At 39.2% G+C, this 26737-nt stretch overlaps 2 protein-coding genes across 2 annotated transcripts; both read right to left on the bottom strand.

The window, feature by feature from the left end:
- Positions 1–190: 190 nt before the first annotated feature.
- On the bottom strand, positions 191–18504 carry slc12a2l (solute carrier family 12 member 2-like). The gene is made up of 26 exons (XM_085366866.1): positions 17832–18504; positions 16108–16230; positions 15427–15502; positions 14494–14589; positions 14203–14342; positions 14005–14115; positions 13419–13527; positions 13171–13298; positions 12799–12883; positions 12375–12523; positions 7089–7196; positions 6796–6919; positions 6599–6700; positions 6157–6312; positions 5092–5191; positions 4706–4817; positions 4469–4609; positions 4280–4386; positions 3937–4016; positions 3724–3864; positions 3113–3226; positions 2684–2795; positions 2488–2574; positions 2007–2142; positions 1852–1919; positions 191–452 (listed from the first exon to the last, which is right to left on the bottom strand). Exons 1-26 carry the CDS (start codon positions 18279–18281, stop codon positions 317–319), a joined length of 3291 nt encoding a protein of 1096 aa, XP_085222992.1. The 5' UTR covers positions 18282–18504; the 3' UTR covers positions 191–316.
- A 4832-nt stretch (positions 18505–23336) lies between these two features.
- Positions 23337–26681, bottom strand: LOC146621749 (sperm-associated microtubule inner protein 10-like). The gene is made up of 4 exons (XM_085366865.1): positions 25559–26681; positions 24759–24867; positions 23515–23687; positions 23337–23399 (listed from the first exon to the last, which is right to left on the bottom strand). Exons 1-4 carry the CDS (start codon positions 25588–25590, stop codon positions 23354–23356), a joined length of 360 nt encoding a protein of 119 aa, XP_085222991.1. The 5' UTR covers positions 25591–26681; the 3' UTR covers positions 23337–23353.
- Positions 26682–26737: the final 56 nt, after the last annotated feature.

Here is a 26737-nt window from a genome sequence, read left to right as displayed (position 1 = left end):
CTCATTCACATAAAACTCACAGAGGAAACGGAACAAGCAACCTGTTAGTGTTATGGTCAAATCTGTTGACTGAGTTTAATTAACATGTTAAAAACAATCGATTTAAGACAAGTGGAAAAAGATATTAGTCCTAATAATTTTTCCCTTCACAGCTGGACAGTTTCACAAGCTTAAAGCACGACGACGTTTCTGTTTTTGTGCAGACGGAGGCTTTCTCATACTGTAATAAATATGGAGAGCAGGACACACTGTATGTTTGTGCGTGAGCAGAGTAGGTATATGACTCTGTGTGTGTGTGTGTGTGTGTGTGTGTGTGTTAGGAGTAAAAGGTGAGGACGCTCTGGTGGTTTCCTCGCACCAGCAGCAGTGGTGGGAGGTCTTTGGACAGAGTTTCCAGCCAGCACATGTAGAGGGCGCTCGACACTGTGCCCTTTCTTGCCAAAGGCATGCTCCTAGCCACACACAGAGAGAGAAAGAAAAATTTAATTTTTATGATATTTATATATATCAAAATCAAACCCAGAGCAGCGTTAGAAAGAAGACTGCATGATCTTGTAATTATGAGTTATGAGCAGTTAATGTCATTAAATTAATATGTAAGCTTAAAGGTCAAATTATTTTGACGTGTTAAGTTCAATGTGAGAGGTCTAATTAACTTTATATGTAACACCTGTGATGAGTCACACTTTATGTCTCATTATTTTAACTATATTTGCTTGTTTTTCAATTAACTGCACTGAATTAACCGTGAACAGCTTATAAAATATTAACTATAAATTCTGGAGCTCAGAGCATTATGGATCATCCACTTTAATGCTTCTGAAGTTCCCTGAGTGTCATCAGTGTCTTAAGATTTCTTCAGTATCAAAGTTTAAGATATAGTCAAAATTTCAGACTCTCAACTTTAAATCCGCGGGATAGCTAACTGTTTTTTGGGTTCCAGTTTAGTTGGACAAGTTAACACAATCACATATAAAATGCCTTTTTTAATACTGTGATGGAACATGTTTCACAATCTGCTGCACACATGGATGGAAGCCATGCATGCCCTTGCGTCACACCAGCTCTGCTGCTGCTGATGTTTTATGCTTCGGCTCCGAAGCATAAAACATGGTTCCAGGACTTCTCCACACTGTTGTCGCTTTGTTACAGGTTGACTTGAACAGATAGAATGCTGCTTCAGAATTGGTGAAGGTTTTTTCGGTGAAGTTTAACTTGTTGTTCTTGAGTTTGATAAATGGTTGTGGTGAATCCTCTGTATTTTCTGTCATTGGCGTCTTCTCTTTATGGTTGAACTTGGAACTTATGGCTTTCTCCTGGAGATTGTTCTTCTTTAACATCCCCCTGGTGCATTTGCTAAATGTCCAAAGCTTTTGTAAGTTCACTGGTGTTCTTTTTCATTGTTATAAGAATTTAATCTGGCCTCTTATGGTTTTATTTCATTTTGCAGAAAGTGGTGTCCATACAAGCAGTGATTGGCTTGTCATGCATTATTTTGTCAATTAATGATTGTTTTGGTAGTGAGTATTCCAGGATCCAAAGACACTGTTGTGCACACTGGACACTGGACAAGTCACCACTTCAACACAGACAGCTGTATGCTCATATTCACACCCACGGTGTATTTAGAATCACCAGTTAACATGACACGCATGTATTTAGAGTGTGGGAAGAAGCTGGAGTACCCAGAGGGAACCCACACAGGCACAGGGAGAAGATGCAAGCTCACACAGAAACACCTGATTCATGGAAATGAGCAGCCGGGTTAACCAGGTTTTTTAAATGCGAGTTTGTCTGTAAATTAAAACAAATGATGACACGATGATGACAAAGTTATTACGAAGTTCTTACATGACGATGAGTTTGGCAGTGCTGGAGTGTTCCTTCAGCAGCTCGTTCAGTCTGATCTGACGATTGGTCTGAAAGTAACACACAGTATAGTTACATAAACCACTTGAACAGAGCACTGTGATTGGTCTGAGTGTGTCTGCAACATGAGGGCAGACCTTGGCCTTGTAGAGCTCCAGTTCGTTGTCAGTGATCCTCCAGGGCTCCTGGGCCTTCAGCCTCTCAGCAGCCTCCTGCTCCATGTCGTCTTCCTTCAGCCTGTACGGCTCGATCAGCTCCTTAAAGGTCAGCTTACTGTAAAAACAAAACACATACATTAGGTTTTTAGAGTAGCGCTATCAGTTTCATCCTCCCCACGTGATGCTTCATTCTAAAGAACATTTAAAAAAAATATTTCAAAGCACTTAAACTTTTAGTATTACAAACTTTCTACATGTTGACTTTCACAGTCATCAAGTAATCGATAAATTAAAAAAGAGGATTCATGAACAAATCATTCACCTTTTGACTTTGGCTTTCCAACACTTTGTAAGCAATTTACACACGTAACACAGACGCTAAAGACATTAAAAACAATAGTGTTTAGTGCAAATCCATAGTGATCAAGCTGCTGAGCTCAGGAAGTTTCAGAGGACTTACTTGTGTTTCTTGGGTTTGGTGTTGATGTCACCGAGGACGTTTATGTCAGAGAAGTCGATTCTGAACCTGCTGAGCAGCGTGGCCATCCTGACGTGACACAAAAACACAATAATAAATGTATGTGGATATAAAGTCAAGTTTGTAGTAAAGTAAAGTTTATTGCTTGGCATAGGTGGATAAGCAGCTGTTGACTCACGCTCGGCGGTCGTGGTCGATGCGGTTAATCTTTCCGCCGATGAACACGCGGATCCTGCAGTCGCCCCACTTACTCCTGTTGGTCAGCAAGTAGGGGATCAGCAGAGTCAGGCCTGCAAACCAACACATCAGAGATTATACAGGTCATTAAAAACCCCAAACTGAACAAAAATCTGTTTTCCAGTATACACAGCAAAATCTCCAGTGTTAATTTAACACTGGAGATTTTGCTGTGTAGATCAGGGAACCACAGATTTGAATGTTTTTTAAGTCTATTCATTTTTCACCTTACTTTTTACGACAGTGACACGTATGAATCGAAAAGCACAACCAACAGTTAGCTATGTTTAGACTTTTTGACAGAATCATAGGACCCAAAGTCAGTTCACCAGATATGTTTTTATTTTCATATAACAATGAGAACACTAACCTCCATCATCAAAGAGCCACCAAACATCAATGGTTCCTTTGCCCTGTTTCTTCTTAAACTGCTGACTGCTCTCCAACAGACGCTGGTCGGTCAGGCTCAGAGGAGACTTGGTCTCTGGTAGGCCACGTCACATGGAAGAGCACAAGACGAGGTAAAGTCAAAGAAACACAAAAGCTCCTGAGCTGTATCACCAGGGTTCACAACAGTACAGTATAGTAAAACAGAGCCTTAGCTGTTCAAATAATTAATTCTTTATATACTTTTGCTGCTAAAAAAATGCTAGAAACATAAATCAATGGAATATTTCACAAGCTTAGCCGTGAGACTGTGCAGGGATTGTGCCAAATGTTTTTTGGACGAGAAGTCAGTCAATTTCAATCATTGCTGATTTTAAATAATTTCCATAGCATAGCACATGGCTAGAAAAGAAAAAGAGATCAATTTAATTTCTTCCTTTTTGTTCACCGCTAACGATGAGCTGCCTTAAAATGGAAATACTTGAATAAAATATAAGAACAACAAGTCCTGTGACAGTGAGAGTTGTATAAAAAGTAAACATTAGAGCAATAGGCTAAGCTGAGGTATAATTTTAATTCTTCCTCACTGTTTACCTCTCGTGATGAGCGGGCTGCTCTGGTTGCTGGTGGTTTTTGAAGGACAGGAGTCAGAATCTGAGTCTTTAGCCGGAATGACAGAAATCAACACATCCTTAGTGATGACTGGAGGCTTCTCATGGGATGATAGCAGTTCGTCTGCAGGAGTACAAACACAGTATAAACAGAAGGTAGACAAAGTGATGGATATGAAGAAAAAGACAGACGTACCTTGTCCCTGGATGTGAGAAATATCCAGTCCTTCCTGCAGCCGCAGGATTACCACACCGAACAAAAGGTCGAAGGCATCACTGGAATTAAAAATAAATAAATAAATGAAACGCTATACAAAAATGACTCCAAGTGTGATGCAGAACCTCAGCTGCAAAATTGCATCAAAGACAAAGATTAGTCCACTTTTTTAACCTTAACTTTTAACATTACAATCTGATAGAGGGAGCCTACATGGCGTTAACGTCATTTTAACACAATTAATGATAACAGCACTACAAAAAACAGTATGATTGTAAAATTGGTTGTTGGTAGCTCTTTAAAAAGACGCATTAGCCCTTACTGTATAGTGTTGATGTAATTCTCCACATCTCTCATGTTTCCATCACTCCAGTTGTTCTTGAAACCCATGACCAGCGTGTTGGGTTTCAGACGACCTAAACCAACAGCCTAGCATGGGGAGGAAACACATATTTGTAAATGGTGACTTTAATATAAGATGAAGGGTGCAAAAAGAAGGCTTCTTCTGTACCTGCAGGAGTAACTGAGCTCCGTGCCTCAAGTTGTCTGAAAAAACAGGAGCATAAAAAGCCTTGATGCGTTTTTTGTTGAGGTAGCGCTGACAGCGGGCATAATCCTGATATAGCTCCCTAAAGTTCGACCGACGGGACACCTGGAGCAGGAGTGGGAGGAGATGAAGCACAAAACGTTTCAGCCGTGTGAAAGAAAGCGTAACATGCAGACCTAACAGACGACATTTGGTACGTACAGTTCTGACGTGGCCGGAGACCATGAGGCTGACGTTCTTGGTGAAAGAATTCACCAACTGAAGCAGAGCGGGTCGAGCGTTTGGATAACCCGCCAACACCAAACACTGCGGCCTGTCAATATACATTTTATACAGAAGGTCAAGTTATGGTAGTTTTAAAACAAGAAGTCAGGTTATTTTGGTTTAAATAATTACTTTTAAAATTGGATTACATTTTGATCATTTAAATTCAGTTAGAGCCAAGTTTCCACTGTTACTACTGAATGCCTTTGTGTTGGTAACGAGTGCCGAGAATTAAGCATGTCTAGAGTTAAAGGTAGGGTTTGGTTTTTGTTTCAGTCACTTTTAGTCCATGAGTTCAGCTCCACTCAAAGCTTCATGCTGACCTGAAGTTTTTAACGTGGTCCTCGACTCCGGTGAGGTTCAGGCAGTGAGTCAGAGCCTGGTTGTAGATCAGAGCCTGAGTGGATGAACCCCAGTTCACATCTAGAGGAAACAGCAGTTTGAATTTGAGTAGATTGGTCAGCTCATGGAGTTCAATTATCCACAATATAATAATGATAGTCATCATCATCATCATCATGGTCGTTATTATTAATTGCAGCATATAAAAGATGAATTTGTAATTAGATAAAGCAAGATAAACATTAAAGAAAGTAAAAGTGGATAATACAGTATATGCAATATTAATATGTTAATACAGTAAGTATTGTTGCAGGTCGTGCAGGTGGGACTAATGTTAACTGCTTTGCATTATATGTTTTAAATAATACATCACAGTTTATTAAGTGATTATATTTAGTTTGTTTTCCATGAGCTGCTTGAATTCCTCAGATAGCTCGTAAAAGCCAAGATGCAGAACCTATACAGAGTCAAAACTGAAGTAGGCCAGAAAACTTTCATTTATAAGATTATGATTATTATTCTGTTCATTGCACCGTTTAAATTAACACACAGATCTCTTTTAAAATGTTGGGAGAAATCAAACATATTGATTAAAAAGCCAAAAAATTCCTACTGGAGCAAAAGTTTAAAGTGGATAAACATGGAAACGCTCAAGTAAAGAATGGGCACAACTAAGAGTTACATACATTAAATATGTCCGCCGTCCTGAGCTCAGGTATCAGTACCATGCATTTTTTTATTTATTTGTATTTATTTATTTATTATTTTTTGCTGCAGTTGCTCTATTTTTATTTAATTTCCCAGTGACTGGAGGATGACACCAGTGCATTCATTCTCTCAAGAAGTCAGACATCCAGAGAATGGGAGGTGTTGAGTATTTAGATGTTCTTTGGTGACACCCAGCATTTAGTAGCCATTAAAGAAACGGCCACTAAATGGTGCCGTGTGAAATCAGCTGGAAGTACCTGACCCAGAGCTTCATATTGGCGAGCAGGTCGTTGTTAGAAGTTTGGAAAGGATAAAATATTGTGCCATTGTCTTCTTACCAGGTTTCTTGTAACTGACGTAGATGTAGAGTGCGAGGACAATGAGCAGCGTAACGAGGGCCGCCCACCAGTTAATGACAAACATCACCACGCAGCACAGGATCGCCCCGGCAAGGGATACCCACATGTTGTAGTATTTGAAGCTGGGGCGCCACCCTGTAGTGGAGGGGCGAGAGTAGATCAGATGTTAACAGGCCAAACAGAGGGATTTCTTTTGATGTTTTTAATAGAAATTATGTTTAGTTCAGTGAAAAAACAACAACAAAGAACTTTTTGTACTATAAACATCATTCACCAATTTGTATACTAGCTAAAATGCCATTAAGAGATGAGTCAAGACAAGGAAGATTGAGAAAACTTTCAGAAATACCAGCATAACACTATGGTAATTTTCATATAATCTATAATCTAGTCATAATTCCTTTACAGTTCCACAGATTACCTGGAGAGCTGGCCAGGGAGGCATGGAAAACTGAGAAGTTGATGAGAGCATACGAGGCCAGAAAAAAGTTGGAGATGATTGGAGCAATGATGTTCAACTCCGCTAGTGGACAAAAGACAGGTTTAACTTTTTTTTGTAGATATTTTTATTCTTTATGTTTCTTATGCAGGAGCTGAAGGTTTACTTAAACAGCTTACCAACCAGGATGAAGGCAAGACCAATGCAGAAGGTCAGAACGTAACCACGGAGCGGCTCATTGTTCCTGCCATAACCCTTTGCAAACACACTAAGTCCAGGATAGATGTTGTCCTTACAGAGAGCCTAGAATAAATACAGCTTTTATTAACTTAGAAATCACTCAGTTTAATAAATATAGAAGTAATGTTGGCAGGTTCGTCAAGCAACTTTGAAACAATCAGGAGCAGGCAGATGAGGAAATAAGTCAGAAAACAGCTGAAACAGAAGTAAATTGGAGCTTTATGGTTCTGACCTGGAAGACTTTGGGTGCACTGACGAGCGAGGCCAGAGCTGACGACAGAGTGGCTGAGAAAATCCCCGCGGTGATCAGAGGACCGAAGGAAGACACCAGACTCATAACCTGCACGACATAGGAGCATCTTTAAAAGTCACACTGACCAATAAACATCTAGAGTATATAAAAAGTCACATGATTCAGGTATTTTGAGAGATAGATTATATACATTGGCCAATGTTAGTGGAGTTTTAAAGTCTCTGATTTTTTTGTAGATAATTGATGGTGTGCAGTGTGACCTTAATTTCTTCTATTTTCAATAATTCATTAATTATTATTATTATTATAATAATAGTTCACTCAATATTCCACCTGTGTGACTGTGTTTCTTCTGTTTATGTCACTCGTGTGCCATTTCCACAGAGGTGTTTTCTGTAAATTTGCTTCTAAATGAACTCTGTTCAGTATTGAGGTTTCTGTCAGACGATTTAAATATCTGTTATTAAAATGTAATGTTCTGTCATTTTGTGACAGCACAAGTACTCAAGCTTAACCTAAACTAAAATGAAGCAGCAATTGAAGCATTTTAAAGATATTTCCATTGACAGTTTTTTGTGAGTTTTTGCCACAAGCCACGATGTTACTGTCGCTGCACTTGTGCTGCCTTACACATCCCCAGCATTGCCGCCACATCTGCGATAACACTGAAACGCAAGTACAGTACCGTCACAGTTCCTAAATTTATGCAACAAACTGCGATCTCAGTACTGGTTCTGTTTACATTCTTATAAACATTTGCTTGTACAACCTGATATTTGAGATTGAATATTGCTTTTTCTGCTCTGATAATATTGATATGTCTGGGACAGAGGTTCTGACAGGTGTGCACGGCAAAGTGACACAACTGTCCCCCTCTGAATTTTAGTTACTTTTCTATAAAATCAAACACATCTGAAAAATCTTCCCACCATTTTAGCACAAATATTATAGTTCATGAAAGCACGCATACCTGCATAATACAATGTTTTCCAAGTTATAGGCTGCAGATATAGTTTTGTCGGTCATAGCTGACCCCTCACAGAAGATCTCAGAATCAGTGGATGCTTGTTTTGCATTTTGTTACTTTGTTGCCTTTAACTCGTGAAAGTTTTCTTTTGGCGCATGATGTCATAACACTTTTACTTATATTACTAAAGTTTTAATTAACTACTGTGACACATATGTTCAGTTGAGCACCCCTAACTGATTGATACTTTAGTGCCCTCCGCCCTTCTGCTGCAAGAAAAATATTCTATAGTTCTAAGATCAAATGGTGGGGAGTCCCAGATTTAAACCTGCCATCTATAATCCAGTTTTGAGTTCCCTCCCCAGACACCTTAACGCCCACTCACATCCTGGGCCATCTGACCTCAGGAATTCGTATGATAAGGTGGGGCCAGGTTTCACAATGAACCCACCCGAAACTCTGGCTGATTGGGACCCACACCCAGTTTCACACCTTGGCTCAGGCGATTAGAGGATCATCAGGGGGTCTTTTGTCCCTCTGCGGGGGTCACTCCCACTAGGTTTAAATCTGGGACTCCCCACCTTTTGACCTTAGAACTGAAGAAGCTTCTCGGATGAGAGGTGAAACGTCTTCAAGCAACTTAAAGAAGTCCAGACGCTTTTCTTTGTAAGCTCCTTTGACTACGAGGACCTGGATGACTGAGAACCTTCACAGATATATTTGAAACATTATATTGAAAGTCTGAATACCAATGTTGTTTTTAAATTTCACACCCATTGTATTCAGTCATGACTTTATTAGAAATTTTATTTAATACAGTTGAAATAATGCTTAGAAGATGGTCCTGGTAGCAAAAGTTAGCTAAAAACGGCTGGAAACAGCTTGTTCTTACACGGTCGGGTAGGAGGTCCTGAACGTTTTTTGTGTGTTTTTGGTGAAAATCACAATCCACATGAACATTTCTGCACATGAGAAAGCAACTCTGAGATTTTAAAAGTGTATTCTGAAGCAGGACTGACTCAACTCACTGGGACGAGGTGCATCATTATGAAGCAGTGACGTAGATATTTGGTGCAAAAACATCACCCATTCAACTGAGTTTGTTCCTAAAGGAGCCGATTGTATAAATCATCTCAAGAGAGAATATTTTCATATCTGATGGAAGTGAAGGAGGGAGGACAGCTCTACACAGTCACCTACGAACAATGTATGATGTCGAAGACCAAACCCATCAAAAAAATTTCCAGAAAATTCAGATTTTCTGAGATGTTCATTAACCCTTATAACAAAATCCACAATTTTTTTTGCTATATCATGTTGTGTGTGATATATTTTTATTATATTTTTTTGTATCGCAATTGATACCTTGGGTGTTAATTTTAGACAAAAAAAGAGTTTTGTCCATAACATTTAGACATTATGGCAAGTATTGATCATGTTGATGAGACAGAGGTCTCAGAAACTCATGTAGCAAATATGATTCAAAGGCATTATCGGGTCAAAGACGATCAGATTCATTCAGATCTGCTTTTCTCCTTCAACAACAGTAATAATGAAACTCGAGCAGCTGCTTCGGTCTGTAGTGCTGCAACATGTCAGCGCTATCAGTGTCAGTGAGCTCTGTGTGCGCATGTGTATGTGTGTGTGTGTAGGTGGATGTTTTCAATGCTCTCATTCAGCACTGAGCCACGAGAACCTTGTGACTCAAAACAACAGTCGCTATTATTTCTGCTGCACTTTGTTTGAGAACAGCTTCATCTCTCTCTCTCTCTCTTGTTCACACACACACACACACACACGCACACACACACACACACACACACACACACACACACACACACACACACACTCCAGCCATCTACATTACATGCACATACAGTGAAAGAGGGTCAGAGCAGCAGTCTTGCTCATCCATTTTTTAAGTATGACTTATATAAACGAGTTATAATCACAGCAGAAATGTGCACCCAGTGCCTGTGCAGACACCCAGACTGTCAAACATATACATAGACAGTTTACTGACATTTAATTTAATCCATTAAATGAAAATATCTTGGATTAGATTGTTGCATGTCTCAAAAAGTCCTCTGAGATACAGTTTGGTCCACATAAAACGCATACAGAGATTTCAGTTGTCTTGCCATATATGCCATCATATTGCTCAGTCAAGAAAATCAATACATTTATCATAGTTTGTTGAATTTGGATTGTTGCTTTATGCTACAGAGAGATTTGGTTCCACAGAAGTTGGACTGTGGTGATATTTGTTTTTTAATTTTAATTATTGTTTTTTTGTCTCCTGGTGTTTCCTGGTCTGTATGCTCATCTTTACTGTTTACGGTCAGTCTTGTCCTGCTGAGTGTATAGTTAGTTTTAACTTGTGTCTTTTTTGGCTTTATGTCTTTCAGTCTTCACTTGTCTTGACTACTTTCACCTGTGTGTCTGTGTCTTCGAGTACCCACTGCTCACACAATTTTTGTGTAAAAACGCTGTCAGTCTGATTAAACAGCTGTTTTTGTGGAGGTGTGTGGACGACAGGAAATGGGACAGTTTTGCATCCTGACACAGCACTGACGCCAGTGTGTAGGCTTCCACTGGAAACAATAGAAGTGGGTGATTCAATTCACGTCAAGCTGCCTGTGTGCGAACGACTTTATGTAATACAACTTCCTAGGATTGTCTGGAATTTTTGACTGAAGTAAACAATAAATATCTCTTAATGTGTCTTAATATCAGCTGAAAGCATCAATTTCCATACGGTGGTGGCGTCCTGGTCACCTCACCCACCTTGCTGCGAACACACATTTTCCTCATCGTTTCTTTTGATGCTCTCCTTTTCTTACTTTGCTTTCCCTGCAGACCCTAACCAGTCATGGCACATTGCTCCCCCTCGCTGAGTCTGTTTCAGCTGGAGGACTCTTCCTGTTAAAAGTGAGTTCTTCCTTCCAACTGTTGCCATGTGCAGCTCATAGAGGTCATTTGTATCTTGGTGTTTTCTCTTTTGTAGGTTCTTTATTATATAAAAAAAACCCCAAAACTTTTGTTGTGAGTTGGCGCTATGCAAAATAAAACTGAACTAAATTTTTAAATGTAAATTTAAAGCAGTTCTATTCTGGCTTGGTTGTACTTTAGACATTACTTACTTTACTAATGTTTTCTGCTTTACTTACTACAGTTTAATTGTATTTGTTTATGTGTACTCATCTGTGATGTTCTCCTTTTAATCCAATTTATCCAGTATTATATTATTTAATCTCTTTTTATTTTATTTCTTTCATTGTAGTGTAATTGTAGTCTACTGAAACTTTATTTTACTTTCGGTGTTTTTACAATTAGTTTTGCTCCGGCCTATAAACAGCTTGTCAGTGATCTGACTGACCTGCATGAAAAGGTGCTATACAAATTAAGTTTGACTTTTTTCTCTGCTTGTATCCCGACGCATCTTTCTGCCGGGGTGAAATCATCGGTACCCTAGTTGAGCATAAAGTACTTTTAATATTTCATAGCAGCAGGAAGAAACGGACCAATTTCAGCCCCTGACCTTTAGCAGCGTCACCAAGCAATCATCTGATTAGCATTTAAGCAAAGAGCCCAAACATCCAGCTGAGTCAAAATAAACTGCCTTTAGCCACAAGAGGAAGAAGGGATGCTGCACCAGGTGGTGCTCCAGACTCTCATTTACTTGAACTTAATCTTAAGATCCTTCCCAGTGGTGTGCACACACTTGATCCATAAAAGATGCTCATCATAAAAATAAATAAATAAATAAAAAACTTAAATAGTCTCACATGTGCAGCTGGGAGCCAAAAAATCTACTTACACAGATAGTAACAGCTTTGATATTTACTCACAGATAATAGCGCATGAATGAAGGTTTAGTCATTAATGGCCGTGAACCAAAAGAGAAACAAAATATATTTTCCTCTCTCCCTCCTAAAAGCACAATTTTGTCTTTTATTAATGCAACTTCTTGCTAATTTAACCCACTGTTTGTGGAACATGACATCCTGTTTATAATTCAAGCACCTTGCATCTTGCACTTAATTGATTAGATCTCATAATTCCTATCACAGTGGTCATAAAGTAAACGCGCAGTATCCCCACATCAAAGCAGGGTTTTATAAATAACTTATTTTACACAGTTTTATGCCAAAGTTATACTCAAACTCAAAACTGGTCATTGTCACAATTATGATATGAATTATGAATTGTGATATATTCGCCATAATCTTTGGAACAATCAACACAGTAAGTACCAAGAAAACAGGTAGTGTTAAGATCATCTGCTTCAGTGTTACCTGGAAGTCATTCATCAAGCCAAATGGACAGCCTCCCTCCTTACAGATGGAAAAATCATAGCCGAGCGTGCAGGCCGCATCGGTGCAGTTCACTGTGGGGCTCACTGTGTCATTGTGGTCACCAGTTGCATCTCTCACAATACAGGAGCCTGCAGGAGGCACAACCAGGACACAAATGTAGATCAGTAATCGGTAAAGTGACATGTATACAAAGCTTTTACTTCTAAATCAATCAATCAATCAATCAATCAATCTATCTATCTATCTATCTATCTATCTATCTATCTATCTATCTATCTATCTATCTATCTATCTATCTATCTATCTATCTATCTATCTATCTATCTATCTATCTATCTATCTATCTATCTATCTATCTATCTATCTATCTATCTCAGGTTCACAACTGTTAAAGTGTATCTACCTGCAGAGATGGCGACAGCGACATAGGTAAGCCCTGTAATGAGGATTGCCAACAGAGTGCCTTTAGGGATTGCAGACTGAGGATCCTAAAGAGAGAATGGGATACATTTTTAATTTATTGGAAAGGATGAATTATGTTATACATCTCAAACATCAGGTGCATGAAGTATGAGCAACAACTAAACTCAAAAATGATAAACTAATAAAAAAGATTCTATGTAAAAAAAAAAAAAAAACTTTGGAAGGTGAGTTTTCTTTTCTCACAAGTCTCTGTGTGATCTGGTTACTGTGTAAACAAAAAGCAATACTGTCACAACATATGACCAAAATCATCACGTGAATTTATATAAATGTACAAAGATGAAAAACCCACGGTTAGGTCTCCAGAGATGTTGGCTCCAGCCAGAATTCCAGTAGCTGCGGGGAAGAAAATGGCAAATACAGAGAAAAACGTCTCCCCATCTCTGAATTCTGGACCAAAGTTCTCTAAAAGGATGGCCGCTAAAAGAGAGAAGAATCAAGAGAGAAGATTATGTAAGATAGATTATCAACATGAATCCTAACACTGAATTTAGAGGATGCAAATCCCCGTGTGAAGAAATGACAAGAATGCAGACTGACTGCGGTATCCGAAAAATCCTTTAGGCTCTTTGCTTTCTGATGGCATGAAGGATCCAAAGAAGAAGTTAACAATGGCTGCCAGCAGAATCACCAGGAGGACAATCTGAGCCTGATGGACAGTAGAAGAAAACACATGAGTAAGAAAGAAGAGAGATTTGCTCCAGTTTCTCAGTTAAAATCACCCTGTTACAAACATGTATGTTGCTTTGTCTGTGCAGAGACTCAAATCACCAATGTATACAGAGGTAGGTAGAGGCAGAGGTGGAGGGATCGATCCAGATATCAATTGTATCAGTACTTTATATCCTCTAAATGAAGTACATGCTTAATTCTGGTGCTAACGCACCAAAAATTTTTCTTTTTTTAATTTATATTTAGTTTGATTGCAGATTTGCATTCAGAAATGAACACATACACTGGCAGACTTTTTCTTAAAAGCTCCAAATCCCAAAGTTAACTCAGCAGCTTTGACGAGAAATACATAATCAACATTTTTAAGGACACAAATGATTTATGCCCTTTTATTGAAATCTCACTGAAGCCTTTGGTTTTGACGTTTTTTTCCGGGACATTGTTGTAATTATACCTTGGCTTCCCACTCCATCCCAGCTACAGAGATTCCCAACAACAAGATGATGGTCAAAGTCCCAACGATACGAATGTCATTGAGCTCATCAGTCATCAAGGCATCAACGTCCTGCAACCAATTAACAGGTTGATTCGAAATGAGAATCTTTTGCATATCACAGAGAGATTTCCATAAGTACACCAGAGCATTTCTTACATTGAGCAACTCAACGACTGTCTCTGCAAAGCCTACGACATACATGGCCACAGCTACGGCATTGGCGAAGGCAAAGATAAGACCGATGGAGCCTCCAAATTCAGGCCCCAGACTTCTGGAGATCAGATAGTATGCTCCTCCTGGATGGCATGACATTCAGATGTTAAGTGATATAAATTATTGCTGCTGTCATACATTTTGAGCAGTTTCTAGTCCATTTGTAGGTTTAGTTTTAAAATTCTAGATGTTAAAGACCTTTTGTAAAAGTAAAATGTCTTATATGGGTCTCACCTCCTCGTACAAAGCCGTTGGTCGCTATAGCAGATGTAGACAGACCGGTGATGGTGGTGACCACAGTGGCCATCAAGATGATACCAATGGTCAGTCCTGTTTTACAAAAACATGAAAAATATGTGAAGTTACAGGCAACTGAGCAAAAATCAGCAGTCTTCAATAAAATAACACGATAATGTTATCCAAGTTCAAATCAGTACAGTTGAAAACAAAATATAAAACATGCATATGGGCCGAATGGGCTTCCTCGCAGGTTATTTATTTATTTATTTTTAGATTCAGTTCATCATCACAGGTAAGATTAAATAAAGTTCTAAGAAAAAACTATTGTAGTACACTAACTAGCTAGAGCTAGTGCCTGCTATATTTGTACACGAGCTTATGTGGTCAATAAGCAGTCTGCAAAACATAGAGGAGCTATTTTTAATGACTTATCAGTAGAAATGAGCAGTAATGTATAATGTAATTGATCTGAAATCTTGTCAGTGTGTAGCCAGCACACCATTTCCTAGCTGGTTCTACTGTACCTTTATGCACAACTTAAAGATAGTATGCATTCCATTTAAGTGTTTTACTGTGTGGGTGGAGGACTGTTTAATACTTTTATCTCTACTTAAATTTAAAAGAGACCTTTTCTGCTTATTTCAGACTCCGTGATTTTATGCTTAGACTTTATTAGAGGAGCTTGAACAAAATCAGACCTTAAAAGCAGCCTCCCTCCTTACGCATGCATGAATAACATGAATCAGTTCAAAACAATCCTCATTTATCTTGGTTCAGCCTCTCAGCTCATCTTCTTTCTGCAAACAAGCTTTTTAATATTCTGATGGCTCGCAAAGCAACGTTTGTTTGCATGTAAGCCTGTCATATGAGCACTGGGTGATGAAGGGTGTCACACATTTCCCTGAGTCACTAATTGTTTGTACCCACCAATTCCAGCCTGTCCCACAATCCAGGACATTCTGATGAAGAGCATCACACCCCAGATATTCAGCATGCAGCGGATCTGCAACACACAAACAGAAGTCAGTTAAAACGTAAAGACAGACAACAGGTGTAGGTTGCTGGGGGGATTCCCATGATGCATTGAGTATTTCTTCTTCAGTCACCTTTCTCATTCACTCTGTGCTAATCGACCTCTCTGCACTCAATCACACTCATTATTAACCTCTGTCTCTTCCACAGCATGTCTTTATCCTGTCTTCCTTCTCAGCACATTTCCACCCCTGATCACCACTGTGTAGACTCTATGCAGAACCAGTTTCTGCAATATTTTAGCTTAGCTTACTGTAGCTATAGAGAGAAGAAGTGAGTGTCTCATTGTCTGTATAGGGATCTTTGAAGTTCGTTTACATTTCCTAAATCTAGAATTATTCTCAAATGATCCAACCTGACAGGAATATAACCAGAGAAAATACATTTTATACCTTAAGATGATGAGATTATGTATTTGATTGTCTAATTATGGGACACTAAAGTGTTTCATTCTTGCCCGCTCTGTGGGAAGAAAGTTGACTGTTTACAGTTTTGTTTAAGTAGTTCAACACATTTAAATACCACAAGAAGAAGCAGAGTGCACCTTGTGCTTTCATTCATGACATGAACACTAACCAGGACTCCTTTAACCCAACCAAATTTGACACTTCCTCCTTTGGCCTCCTTCGCTGCCAGTGCGGCCGCTTCCTCAGCTGCCGATGGTTCTTCTCCATTGGCCAGACCATCCTCAAAGGGCTCCTGATGGGAAAAAAAATCCAGACAAGTCAGGAAAGCAGAAACTTGAACAGAGGTGAAGCCTAACAATCAACAGGATAATTACAATCACTTAAAAGTTGAGAACTTGCGACTCTTGAGTTCTGATTAGACAGTCAGTGGTCTTAGTTTTGTGAGAGAGAAGTTTTTTAGTCAAATGATAAATATATATATATATGCTTTATGTAATGCTAATCCTAACAGAAAATCTGAAACTCTGGGTAGAAGTTAAATAAGTTGATTGACTGGTCAATAGTATACAGGAAAAAATAAAAGCAATAAAAGCAATGAATAAATGTGGTCTTATCTTATTTATTTCAATATATATTTGATTTAAAACATTTTACTATTTAATTATCTACTTATTAAGTGGATTCAAATTGAAATATGACATCTGAAAATGTAAAACTGTTTAGTTAACTAAACTTACCTGGGTTGGAAAACTTACATCTTTGGTTTAAAGGTGGCGTTTCACCACAATAAGGATAAAGATAGTGTGTTAATTAGTTTTCTGTGGCTTTGTTATATAATAAGTGAAATCATTTCATGTGCAGTATATCTCATGTTCCATGACCCCCACAGCAGCAAAGCAGTTAGTTATCCACAGCCTCGCTCAAGCAAACAAACTGATGTCCGTGTATGTGTATGCTGGTGATTCTGTGAGATGGCTAAATATCTGTGTATGTGCACATACAAGGAACGATTCCACTAAACACCCTAAAGTGCCTCCAGTTTGGCACTTTAGTCCATCAGGTTTGATTTTGAGTCCAGTCATAAAGGCATTTTATAGGCTTAACCACAGAAATTAGAACCAGTGAAATTTATGATTTTTGACGCATATAATCAAGAAAAACACATCTCATTTCTATGACAAATCAAACGAAAAATGTGAGTGAATCAGAGGCAAAGAGGACTTGATGATAAATGACACATAGCACTTCATGTGGCCTTCACTGTCACTGGATCCCAATCCACTGCCAGACTGGGAGAATTTGGAGAGATGTGTCAGACTGTCCAATTCCATCACCAAAACAATAACTTTGGATGTACTTTAGTGAACTTGTTCAACAAGAAGCACGACTGGAAGTAGGGCGACACCTTTACGAGATGCCTGATTTTCGTGTTTTTTCACTGTTTAAATGAAGGCACGCCTAAAGGTCCTGGTGGTGCTTTGCCCAGTTGGTGTTCTGGCTCACTGTTATTGTACAATGGTGGTCTGTTACCTTGAACTGTATGTAAGGAGTGGGAGCGCGGCTGGGGGTGCCTGCAGGGTCATGAGAAGCGGTATTGTGTAGAGGGAAGAGCGAAGGGAATCTTTTCTGTTTACTGAAAAATGAACTGACTTGTGTCCGGTGAACAGGGAAGTGCGTAGTGACGTGTTAGTTCTGTTTTTAAATCTGGGAAATAACCTTTCAACTCTCGGCGTCTAAACTGCCTTTTAAAGTTGACGATTTTACCATAACGTGACTCTTTCTTTACTGTCGCCTTCGTTGTGTTTGATGTGAAACTTGAGATCAACTATTTTAATAACAAATTTAATAGCATCATTTAATAACGAAGCCAATAAAAAAAAATGTTTTTGTTACCTTATCGAGTTCGTCGTGTAGCTCCGACAGCGACGGTCTGGTCAACTTCTCCCCAAATGGCGCGGCTGTCTGCCGATAGAAGTCAATGTTAGGCACGGCGTCTATAGTGTTGTGTCCGAAGGTCCTCATGTAGTAGGTGTTGGAGTGGGAGTCAGAGATGTGAGTGTGCCCCGTGCCAGTTGAATGGAGACTGACTGAGTCGCTTTTTGCCGTGTCCGGCTCATGGGAGACATCAGGTGGGAGTCCAATGTCCATCGCGCCCGAATCCATGAAGCCCACCACCCTGAACCGGCCTTTGGACTCCTCGGGAGGTCTGGATCCATCAGTGGATGCCGGAGCAGAAGGGGCAGCCGGACCGGGCGCTGCAGATGATGCCTCCATTACCACATCCACTTGAAAGCGGCTCTGCGCGGAGTCGTCGCTCTTCAACGACGGTTTCTGACCCGACATTTCTGTCAGTGATGCACCGAGAGACAAACGGTTAGCGGGAAAAAGCACCTGCTCCAAAACTACAGGGAAGCTGCCACATTTAATTCCAAACACGGATAAACTGAAATATAGTCATTTACTATTCCGCTGTACTTTGGAAACCTCTAATCACTGGATGCGCCAGGATGCACGACAAGCGTGTCTGAAAGTGCTCATAACATGCGTAAAGGACACGAAGTCGTTCTCACTCCCTCTGTCTCTCCCTCAGATGGTGACTCAGACGATTTATTGTCATCTCTGGCTTTGTCTCCTCCTCTCTCTGGACTCGGGAGACAGCCCAGCATGCCAGGAACACGGAGAACAATGAGGAGGAGGCAAGAGTAGAAAGGATGGATGGGTGTCCATTACGCACCAAACTCCGGCACGCGCTCCAGCGCGTTTCAGTCAAGAGGAAGAGACTAACACGACGCTTAGACAAAGGGTAGAGCAACAGAGTTCCTCCTCATAAAGTTTGTAAAGCATACGAGCATGTTTAGTTTTCATTGGCAGTCTTGCGCAGGGAAGAAAAACCACTGTTTTGGTGCCAGTTCATCCAGTAGGTGCAAAGTAAACTGTAAAATCATTATAAACACAAACACAATGACTTTAATTTACTATTCTGTTGCATCAAGGCTCACTGCCGTAAATAATATATGTAAAAGACACCAACTCCCTTTTTTTTACCACCCCCTCTCGCTCCGCTGCATGTGAGTGTGTGTTGGCATTAAACAATGACATTTGTAATCACTGCTGGTGACACACTGAGACATTCACACAGAGGCCTAGATACGCACGAAGCGAGGCAGCAGCAGCAGCATTAGCATGGGGAACAACAGCTGCTTTCTCTGTCGAAGCTCTTGATGCTGAAACCGAACACCGAACAATAAAAACAAAGAGTGACGGAAACCAGTTAACTCAACCTGACCATCTAATCTTTATTTAGGATGTGGTTTGTGAGTTAGTGGCAACACTTCATCATAACTCAGATACGTTTTTTAAACTTTGCAAAACTAATGAGAGATGTTTGACTGCTATTGCCTTGGTAACCCTGCTAACCCTGATTTTAAGGACTGCATTGGTTTAACAGCTTAACGTTCGAATATTAATGGAATGATGAAAAGTTTCAGAGTGAATCCTGAAAACTGGAGTATGAGAAATGAGTAACACCAGCATCAAATGTTGGTTGGCTTTTGTGAACTGTGAGTTGATGATCTGATGCATTTGCCTTTCCTGTAAATACAGAAGTTCTGATCTTGAAAATATTTAAAAGCAAAATGTGGTTTTCATAAAAAACCGTGCAGAACTGCTAATTGAGCAGTGTTTGCTTAAACCTGCAGTCTTGCTATCAGCTCATCACTGGTTTTGACAGGAAATAGCAGTGTGCCAGGATGTTCTGATAATGACTGAGGTGCAGGCGCAAAGCTGTCTTTACTATGTGAGTTGATGTTTATTATATAAACCTGGCTTTCCTTTGAGTGTCCCTGGGTGTTTCTCTCTTTTATTTTGTTTTACATGATTATGCTTTCAGAGCCCAACAAATTTTTTTACACTGTTTTTTTTTTTACTTTGTTTTAAAGACAATCGTCATCTTAGAAAATATACAAAAATAATCTTGATTTTATTTTACATAATACTCATAATACTTTATTTAGCTTTAACAACTGGGATAATTCGACTCCTGAAAGTAGATAAGACACAAATCATTCTAGATCAGGTGCCCAAGTGGGCTGGACCATGAAAAGTACAATGACTTATATAATGTTGATGATGGTGTATAGATATAATTCATATGGATAATATATTAAAACAAATTATCCATCCACTCTCTTTCACTTAACCAATTCAGAGTTACAGGAGGCCTGGAGTCTATCCCAGCTGCCACAGGGTGATAGGCAGGAAACACTCTAGACAGGTCATCAGTCTGTTGTCGGTCTAACAGACAGAGATTCACGCCTATGACCAGCTTAGAATGGCTTAACTTAACCTCACTAACCACTTTGGACTGTGGGAGGAAGCCAGAGCACCCAGAGAGATGTCATCAGGATTAAACTTTTTAGATTCCTGTAGACTTGCTGCTGTAGGCTGAAGCTACTGGTGGATTTCCCATGATGGACTGAGACCTTCTCCTTCACTCCCCATGTTTTATAGACCTTTGTTTAATACAATGAACTTTTTTTCTTGTCTCTTCTGTAGTTGTTTCTTATTTGTGGTCTCTCTATGCTCCTCTTTTGTCTCCTTCCATTTCCCTCATCCCATATCAGCCTTCCAAGGCTTCTTCCTGGTTCTCTTGGTGGTCTTCCTGTTAGAAGAGAATTCTTCCTTTACACTTTTTCCAAATGTTGCTCATAGGAGAACATCTGGTTGATGGTACTCTCACTGACAATGTACAGTCTTTACTTATGCAATTTAAAGGTAAAGATACCCCCACAAAATCTACACCAGTACTGGTGTAGATTGTCCTAAAATATAGACCCGAAACCACGTGGTTTCGGGTCTATATTTTAGGACACATTTCAAAAAAGTGACTGACTCCTCACAAAAAGTCCCATCATTATCACTTCAGGTTAAGCTTTGTTTAATCTGTTCAAACATCTCCTCCCTCCACAGACACAAATCATCAGCCAGTCACAGCTAAACCAGGGCACCAGGTCATCTGGCATTAAGACTGACCCTGAAACTGTTTGCAAGGCAAGAAAGTGCAACGAAACAGTTCTAGGAAATAACAAGTTAAGCTCAAACAAGGATAAGACTCACGGATGGGAAACAGTTGTGCAAACCATAGATGAGTAATGTTTAACACTTCTCAAAGAAAAACAAAATGATTGGCCGGGATTAACAAACATTCTTAGAGCTTTTAACTGAGCCTAAAATGTGATTTTATGGATTAAGGAAAGTTCGAGCAACTCTGAGCAGGGAAAGGAGCAAGAGTTTTATCTTCAACACAAAAAGTAGTGACAATGATCTAATAGTTAATGGTCATAAAAAATAACCTTATCATACAATCTCTGTTTACACTGCATACTGCAATTATCAAAACTTTCATGCAGTGAACATCTCTGTTGAATAAACTGGAAGCAAGACTCCGGCCTGTTAAAGGTTAGATTGTTGTAATGGAGTGAAGCAGAAAAAGAAAGCAGCATAACACAGAAATACTTAAACAGAGTACATTAAAACTGTACTTCAGTAAAGTACTTGAGCAAATGTACTAAGGTGCATTCCACCACTGCTCTGATCCATGCTCTCACTCAGAGTGTTGGGCACTCTCAGATTAACAGTTTATATTTCAGGGGAACTCAGGTTAAAAGGCTCTGAAAGATCCAAGTCATCATTCCTGTTCTGTTTGCATATTTCACATTTTCAGTCGTCCTTTCTTGTGGTGAGCGCCGCACTTTCTGCCCTGATTGAGACGTTGTATTCAGTGAGAGAGCTGATGAGACTGACCCGTGCACAATTTAATCTGTAGCATTTAACAGCATTGGAAAGCTGTTTCCCTTATTTTGTATTTACTGTTTGCCTAATACTAAATACTTTAATGTGAAAAAATACTTTTTCACAGTGTGTACATGTATACATTAAACAGTTGTTTCTTCATATTCTGTTGATAGATTTATTTAATACTGAAAGTTTTTGAGACATTTTAAATAACTAGTGCGACACCGACTCTGTCTGTCTTGGTTTCTTTCATATTACTGTTGTGAATTAATCACTACATGTTAAACATGAACATGCCAGCGTTGTCCATTCAGTTTGTTTTTTCATGTTGTATAATAATCGGAGCCTCTGAAGCAGCTCAAGCTAATTTTACACTGCAGGACACAAACAGTCCACTTTGATCTTAAGTGGCCTGGAGCAGTGAAACTCCCCTTTCTGCTAGTGTAAAACCATAATATGCATTTAATGAACTTAATATAAGGAAAAGAAGTACAATTACAAACAGAGGTCTCTTTTTTCTAATGTCATGCTGCTGTAGCAAATGTAAGAAATCCATCAGCATGACTCTTTGGACAAACAAACAGAAAACGCTCAGATTTCTGTAGTAAATAGTGGAAAAAAAGGGAGCTTTTCTGGAATTTTATCGTTTGTCTCTAAACATGATATTTTGGTGTTGAATGAATGGGGAAGGTGTTCATCAGTAGCCAAAGCTGTAAAACTTGTGAAAATACACTTAAAAGTCCAAAATTTATACCTTTCTTAACATTTTCCAAAGCCGTCCTGTTGACTGGAGTCTTTGCTGGGCTGACTGTGGCCCCCGGGCCTTATGTTTGACTCCCCTGCTCTAAAGCTTAAACAAGATAAATTTTATCAGATTGTGCAAATACTTTGTTTGCTCTCTTGGAGAGGAAACACTGGCAGCATGTTGTCTCCTCTGCTTAACAAAACTTTCAAAGCTCTTAAAATCCTTCCTACCTGCTCCTAACAGGTTTCCACCTGAACTCTTCTGGGGGCAAGGATGCTTTGGGAATAACATTTATCTTTACCAGGATTTACTATTCTAACTTTCGGGGGAAATTCTTAGAAAGGATCATGATTAATAGAGTTTTTCTTAGAATTTCATCAATAGGAAGCTTTGTGAGCCTCCCTGTCCCTGAGCACAACTTTACCACCTTAAAACCTGAAGTTAATGAAATCTGATAAGACAAGCAGAACAATGGGCCCATTAATGGACACTCAAGCCTGAGTAAGTGCGTGTTTTCTCTTCTCAGAAGGGGCGTTTAACACGTTTAAGGTCAAATTATCTGTTTTTTTTTATTTGTTTGCTTTTTTATTTGTTTTATTTTCACTTTTACTCCTGGTGCTCACAGTTCTTATGTCCTTCATTGACCCTGTCTCCACCTTTATTTCTACCTTTCTTTTTTTGTTTTTATGGAAGAAGCTTTAAAGTTGTTCAAGTCTTCTTACTCTTTACTAGCGGCTCAAGTTCAGCCAAAGAAATACTTAAACTCAAGCATTTCTGCTACATTTATATTTTGGATATTAGTACAAAACACACAGGATTCAGAGCTTTGTTTCTATATCAGATATGCATGTTTTATTGGTGTTTCTGTGATCTGTACTCAGGTTTGGAAAAGCCCTCTGGTCGTCACCGCAGAGCTGTTATACCTGTGAGGAGAAAAGTAGCAAAGATTTTATTTTATTTTAAGCAAATCGTCCAAAAATTTATTGTCATAGGTGGTTACAGCTGGCCTTTTCTCAGTCAGTCTCTGTGGGGTTTCACCTGGAGAAGTGGGAGGAGCAATGAGCGGGCAGTCCTGTCTGGCTGAACGGAGGTGAGGAGGAGGAAGAGGTGGTTCTGTAGGCGGAGTCCTGGCTGTGGCAGAGACGTTCTCGACCACAGAAACACAAAGACTCCTCAAGAGGAACCACGGGGATCCCCGCCAGAGCTGCGTTCTGAGCAATCGTACCATAGTTAACAAAAAGTGAGAAAATCAGTTTAGTTCACTGACATAAAAATACAAACCGACTTTTAGGAAAAGGGGAAATGAAACTGAATCAACGGGAAAAAGTTTTGGTTTTTTTTACATTTACATGACTTTCACAACAAGCCCAAGGAAGCTTTTTCTTAGTGAGACTGCACTATATACATGCCTGTGTTTATACTTTATACTTAATTAATTAAAACGATATATATATCTTAATACCAAAACAGCCAGTATTAAAAAAGATGACAATTTGAAAGCTAACGTGTAACAAGCTTCAACAGGAAAAAGAAAGCTATAAAGAGCAAACTTACTCTAAGTGAAACTTCATAATAGATCCTACTTTCCTGACATTCCTCATGTAATTTTTCTGTATTTAGGGTGTCATTTTCAACTTAATATGACTTGCACCTCTTAAGGTGGTGTGTGGACAAGAGGCATTGTAATGATTAGGCCTTTCCCATTCAAGCTGCTCTTGAATGCTCCTTTACTCACAGGGGTCACCTGAGTTTTACACCAGACGCCCTTCTTCATGCAATCCCAAATGGATTTGTCTCCTCCCAGGATAAAATCAGGGATCTTTCATTTGTTAGGTGAATGAGTAAACTACCACACTATGGAGCCGCTAGACCTTTGTCATAAAATGTTTTAATTGTTCACTACATTAAAAAAGCTTACATTTTCCTTTAAAGCATTAAGCTGTTAACCCTTCTACTGGTAAGCATTTTTGTGTAGAAAAGTTATGCAGTAAATGTTGGGAAATTACACAATATGTCACACACTTTATTATGAGAATATTTTTCTAAACTTCCACCCATGTACCCTATTCTGCTTATCTGGTTCAGCCAGCTGCCACAGGGCAAGAGACACACTCCACAGAGCCACATGATGGAGTCGTCCTACCCATCACACACCACGCTGTCCTTAGTTTAAACCCCCCCCAAAGCAAATATAAATTAAAAAAAAAAAATACAAACCAATAATAACATTGTTTCTGCCATAAAGAAATCTGATTGGATGTGTTCTCCTGACTGACACCTGCCTTCATCAGGAGTCTCTGGTTCTTCATGTCCTGCTTCCACGGCATCACGTAGAGTTTGGGGATCATTGGATGTCGGGCTGAAAATGTTGGGACGTGGCATGATGATCGTCTGGGAGTAAATAGAACAGGATATGAGGTGTGGCTTTTGGGCACTCTGGAGGATTCATGCAGTTTGGTTCAGTTTATCTGCTAGTTTGTAAAGTTTAGAGACAACTAAAGGAGCTGCAGTTTTGGTGTTGCTGTGCTGCAAAGACTGTGCCTCTTAGTGTTAGTAGATAAGCCTGAGGAAATGGAAGTGCAATGCAATCACGTTGGGTCATTTTTTTTTCTAAATTAGTCCCAGTAATCTCTATTGAATTAAAAAAAAAACTTGATTTAAAGTCAATAATGAACTGCCTGCTTCCTTGAATATAGTTTCCTTTGGTTCACAGACTCCACTCCACCCTAATACAGTCTGAAACACTGGGAGATGGTTGCAGTTACTCTCCATATCAGAAGAACTAAAATAGATTCTTGAAATAAGATAATGCATCTAAAATACATTCAGAAAAAAAGGGAACATTTTCTGATTTTACACATATTTTTGTACAGATTTTATTTTCGGTAACAAACCATTTAATGTACTAAATAAAACAGACGGTATTAACTTCTTGTATTATTTGCTGTTACACTGAAAAGCGGGACTCATTTGTTGAATCGGACTGTGCAGAATGCTGGTTGGAGAAAGGAAGTACGTCCGTGCATTTAATAACACTTTACAGCTCTGTGTTCAGTGTGAAATAATCAGAAAATGTACTTACTCGTGCTGGTCAGCGCTCCCTGTGTCAGCCATGTTTGTTGACTGTCAGAGTCACCATAGAAACCCTCATTCCCCCCAGTGCATTATGGGTCTTGGGTAGAATTACAAGTAGACACTTTGGGGCTGTTTGTGTAACTTCAGTCAGCGATGGAGAAGAGCAGCGAGTAATTTCTGTTTCCTACATCACATACACTGTAACTCAGGAAAAAAAATAAAACACCACCAACTGAAGCTGTGTAAAATGGATCTTTGAGGAAATAAATTAAGATTTAGCAACTGGACAACATACAGTAGGACTGATGGAAGAAAAAATATTAATGTGTTTCCCTCTTACAGCTCCACATCATGTGTTTCTTTGCTGTATGGTCATATCGTCATTTTTTAAACTTCACCTGAATGTTTTTGTCCTCACTGTTAGATTTTGGAAACCAGATACTCCAAGACAGGGATGAATCTGGATGATCATCACACTGCATGGCTGTCGTGTCTTTTTCATTTTAATAGGACCATAAATCACGAATTAAACATAATGCTGGTGTTTAATAAGACTGAGAACTAGTGACTGAGACCATAAACTAACCAGGAAACCGTTTACTGTGGTCACAGAACCAGGAAGCATAGGATTATTTCGCCATAGACCTCTATGTAATCTCATTGTAACCAGAGGTGTTTCCCTTAGGACACTTGAGCTTTGGCTTTACTTGTTTTAGACTCTAAAGTGACACTCAGCTTTTATTTACAGTTTTGCACAGAAGTTAATCCAGAGTAATACTGGCTAAAATTGGTAGCCTTTAACTCATCGGCCCTGCACCCGGCATGCTAAGGGATTGATTTTGGGACTAGCTATAAAAATATATGCACACAACAAATAAACCTTTCTAAATTTCTGTAAAAATGTGAGTAAAGTTTTCTGTAAGTTAAGTTTGTTTTTTAAAGGTTAAGCTAAGTAGCAAGTCGGGTAGCAATGTAGCGACAACCTCTAGAAGACAAGGAGCTGATTGGCTGATAGGTCAGAAGACAACTAGCTAGTTATGTCACAATCTTTCCCTAATATAATATAACCATACTGAAAGATATATCCTGCTCACTGTACATTTTCTCTCAATAATGTCCCATCCATGAGCATTTTATAATAGGCTTAGTTTCTTTGCCTACCGTGGCTAAAAAATCAGATTGCAAT

Source organism: Diplotaxodon limnothrissa, linkage group LG12 (assembly GCF_057381915.1).
Source record: "Diplotaxodon limnothrissa isolate DT_005_m linkage group LG12, D_limnothrissa_male_GT1.1, whole genome shotgun sequence".
NCBI classification, from domain to species: Eukaryota; Metazoa; Chordata; class Actinopteri; order Cichliformes; family Cichlidae; genus Diplotaxodon; species Diplotaxodon limnothrissa.
This window is presented reverse-complemented; position numbering and strand designations above follow the sequence as displayed.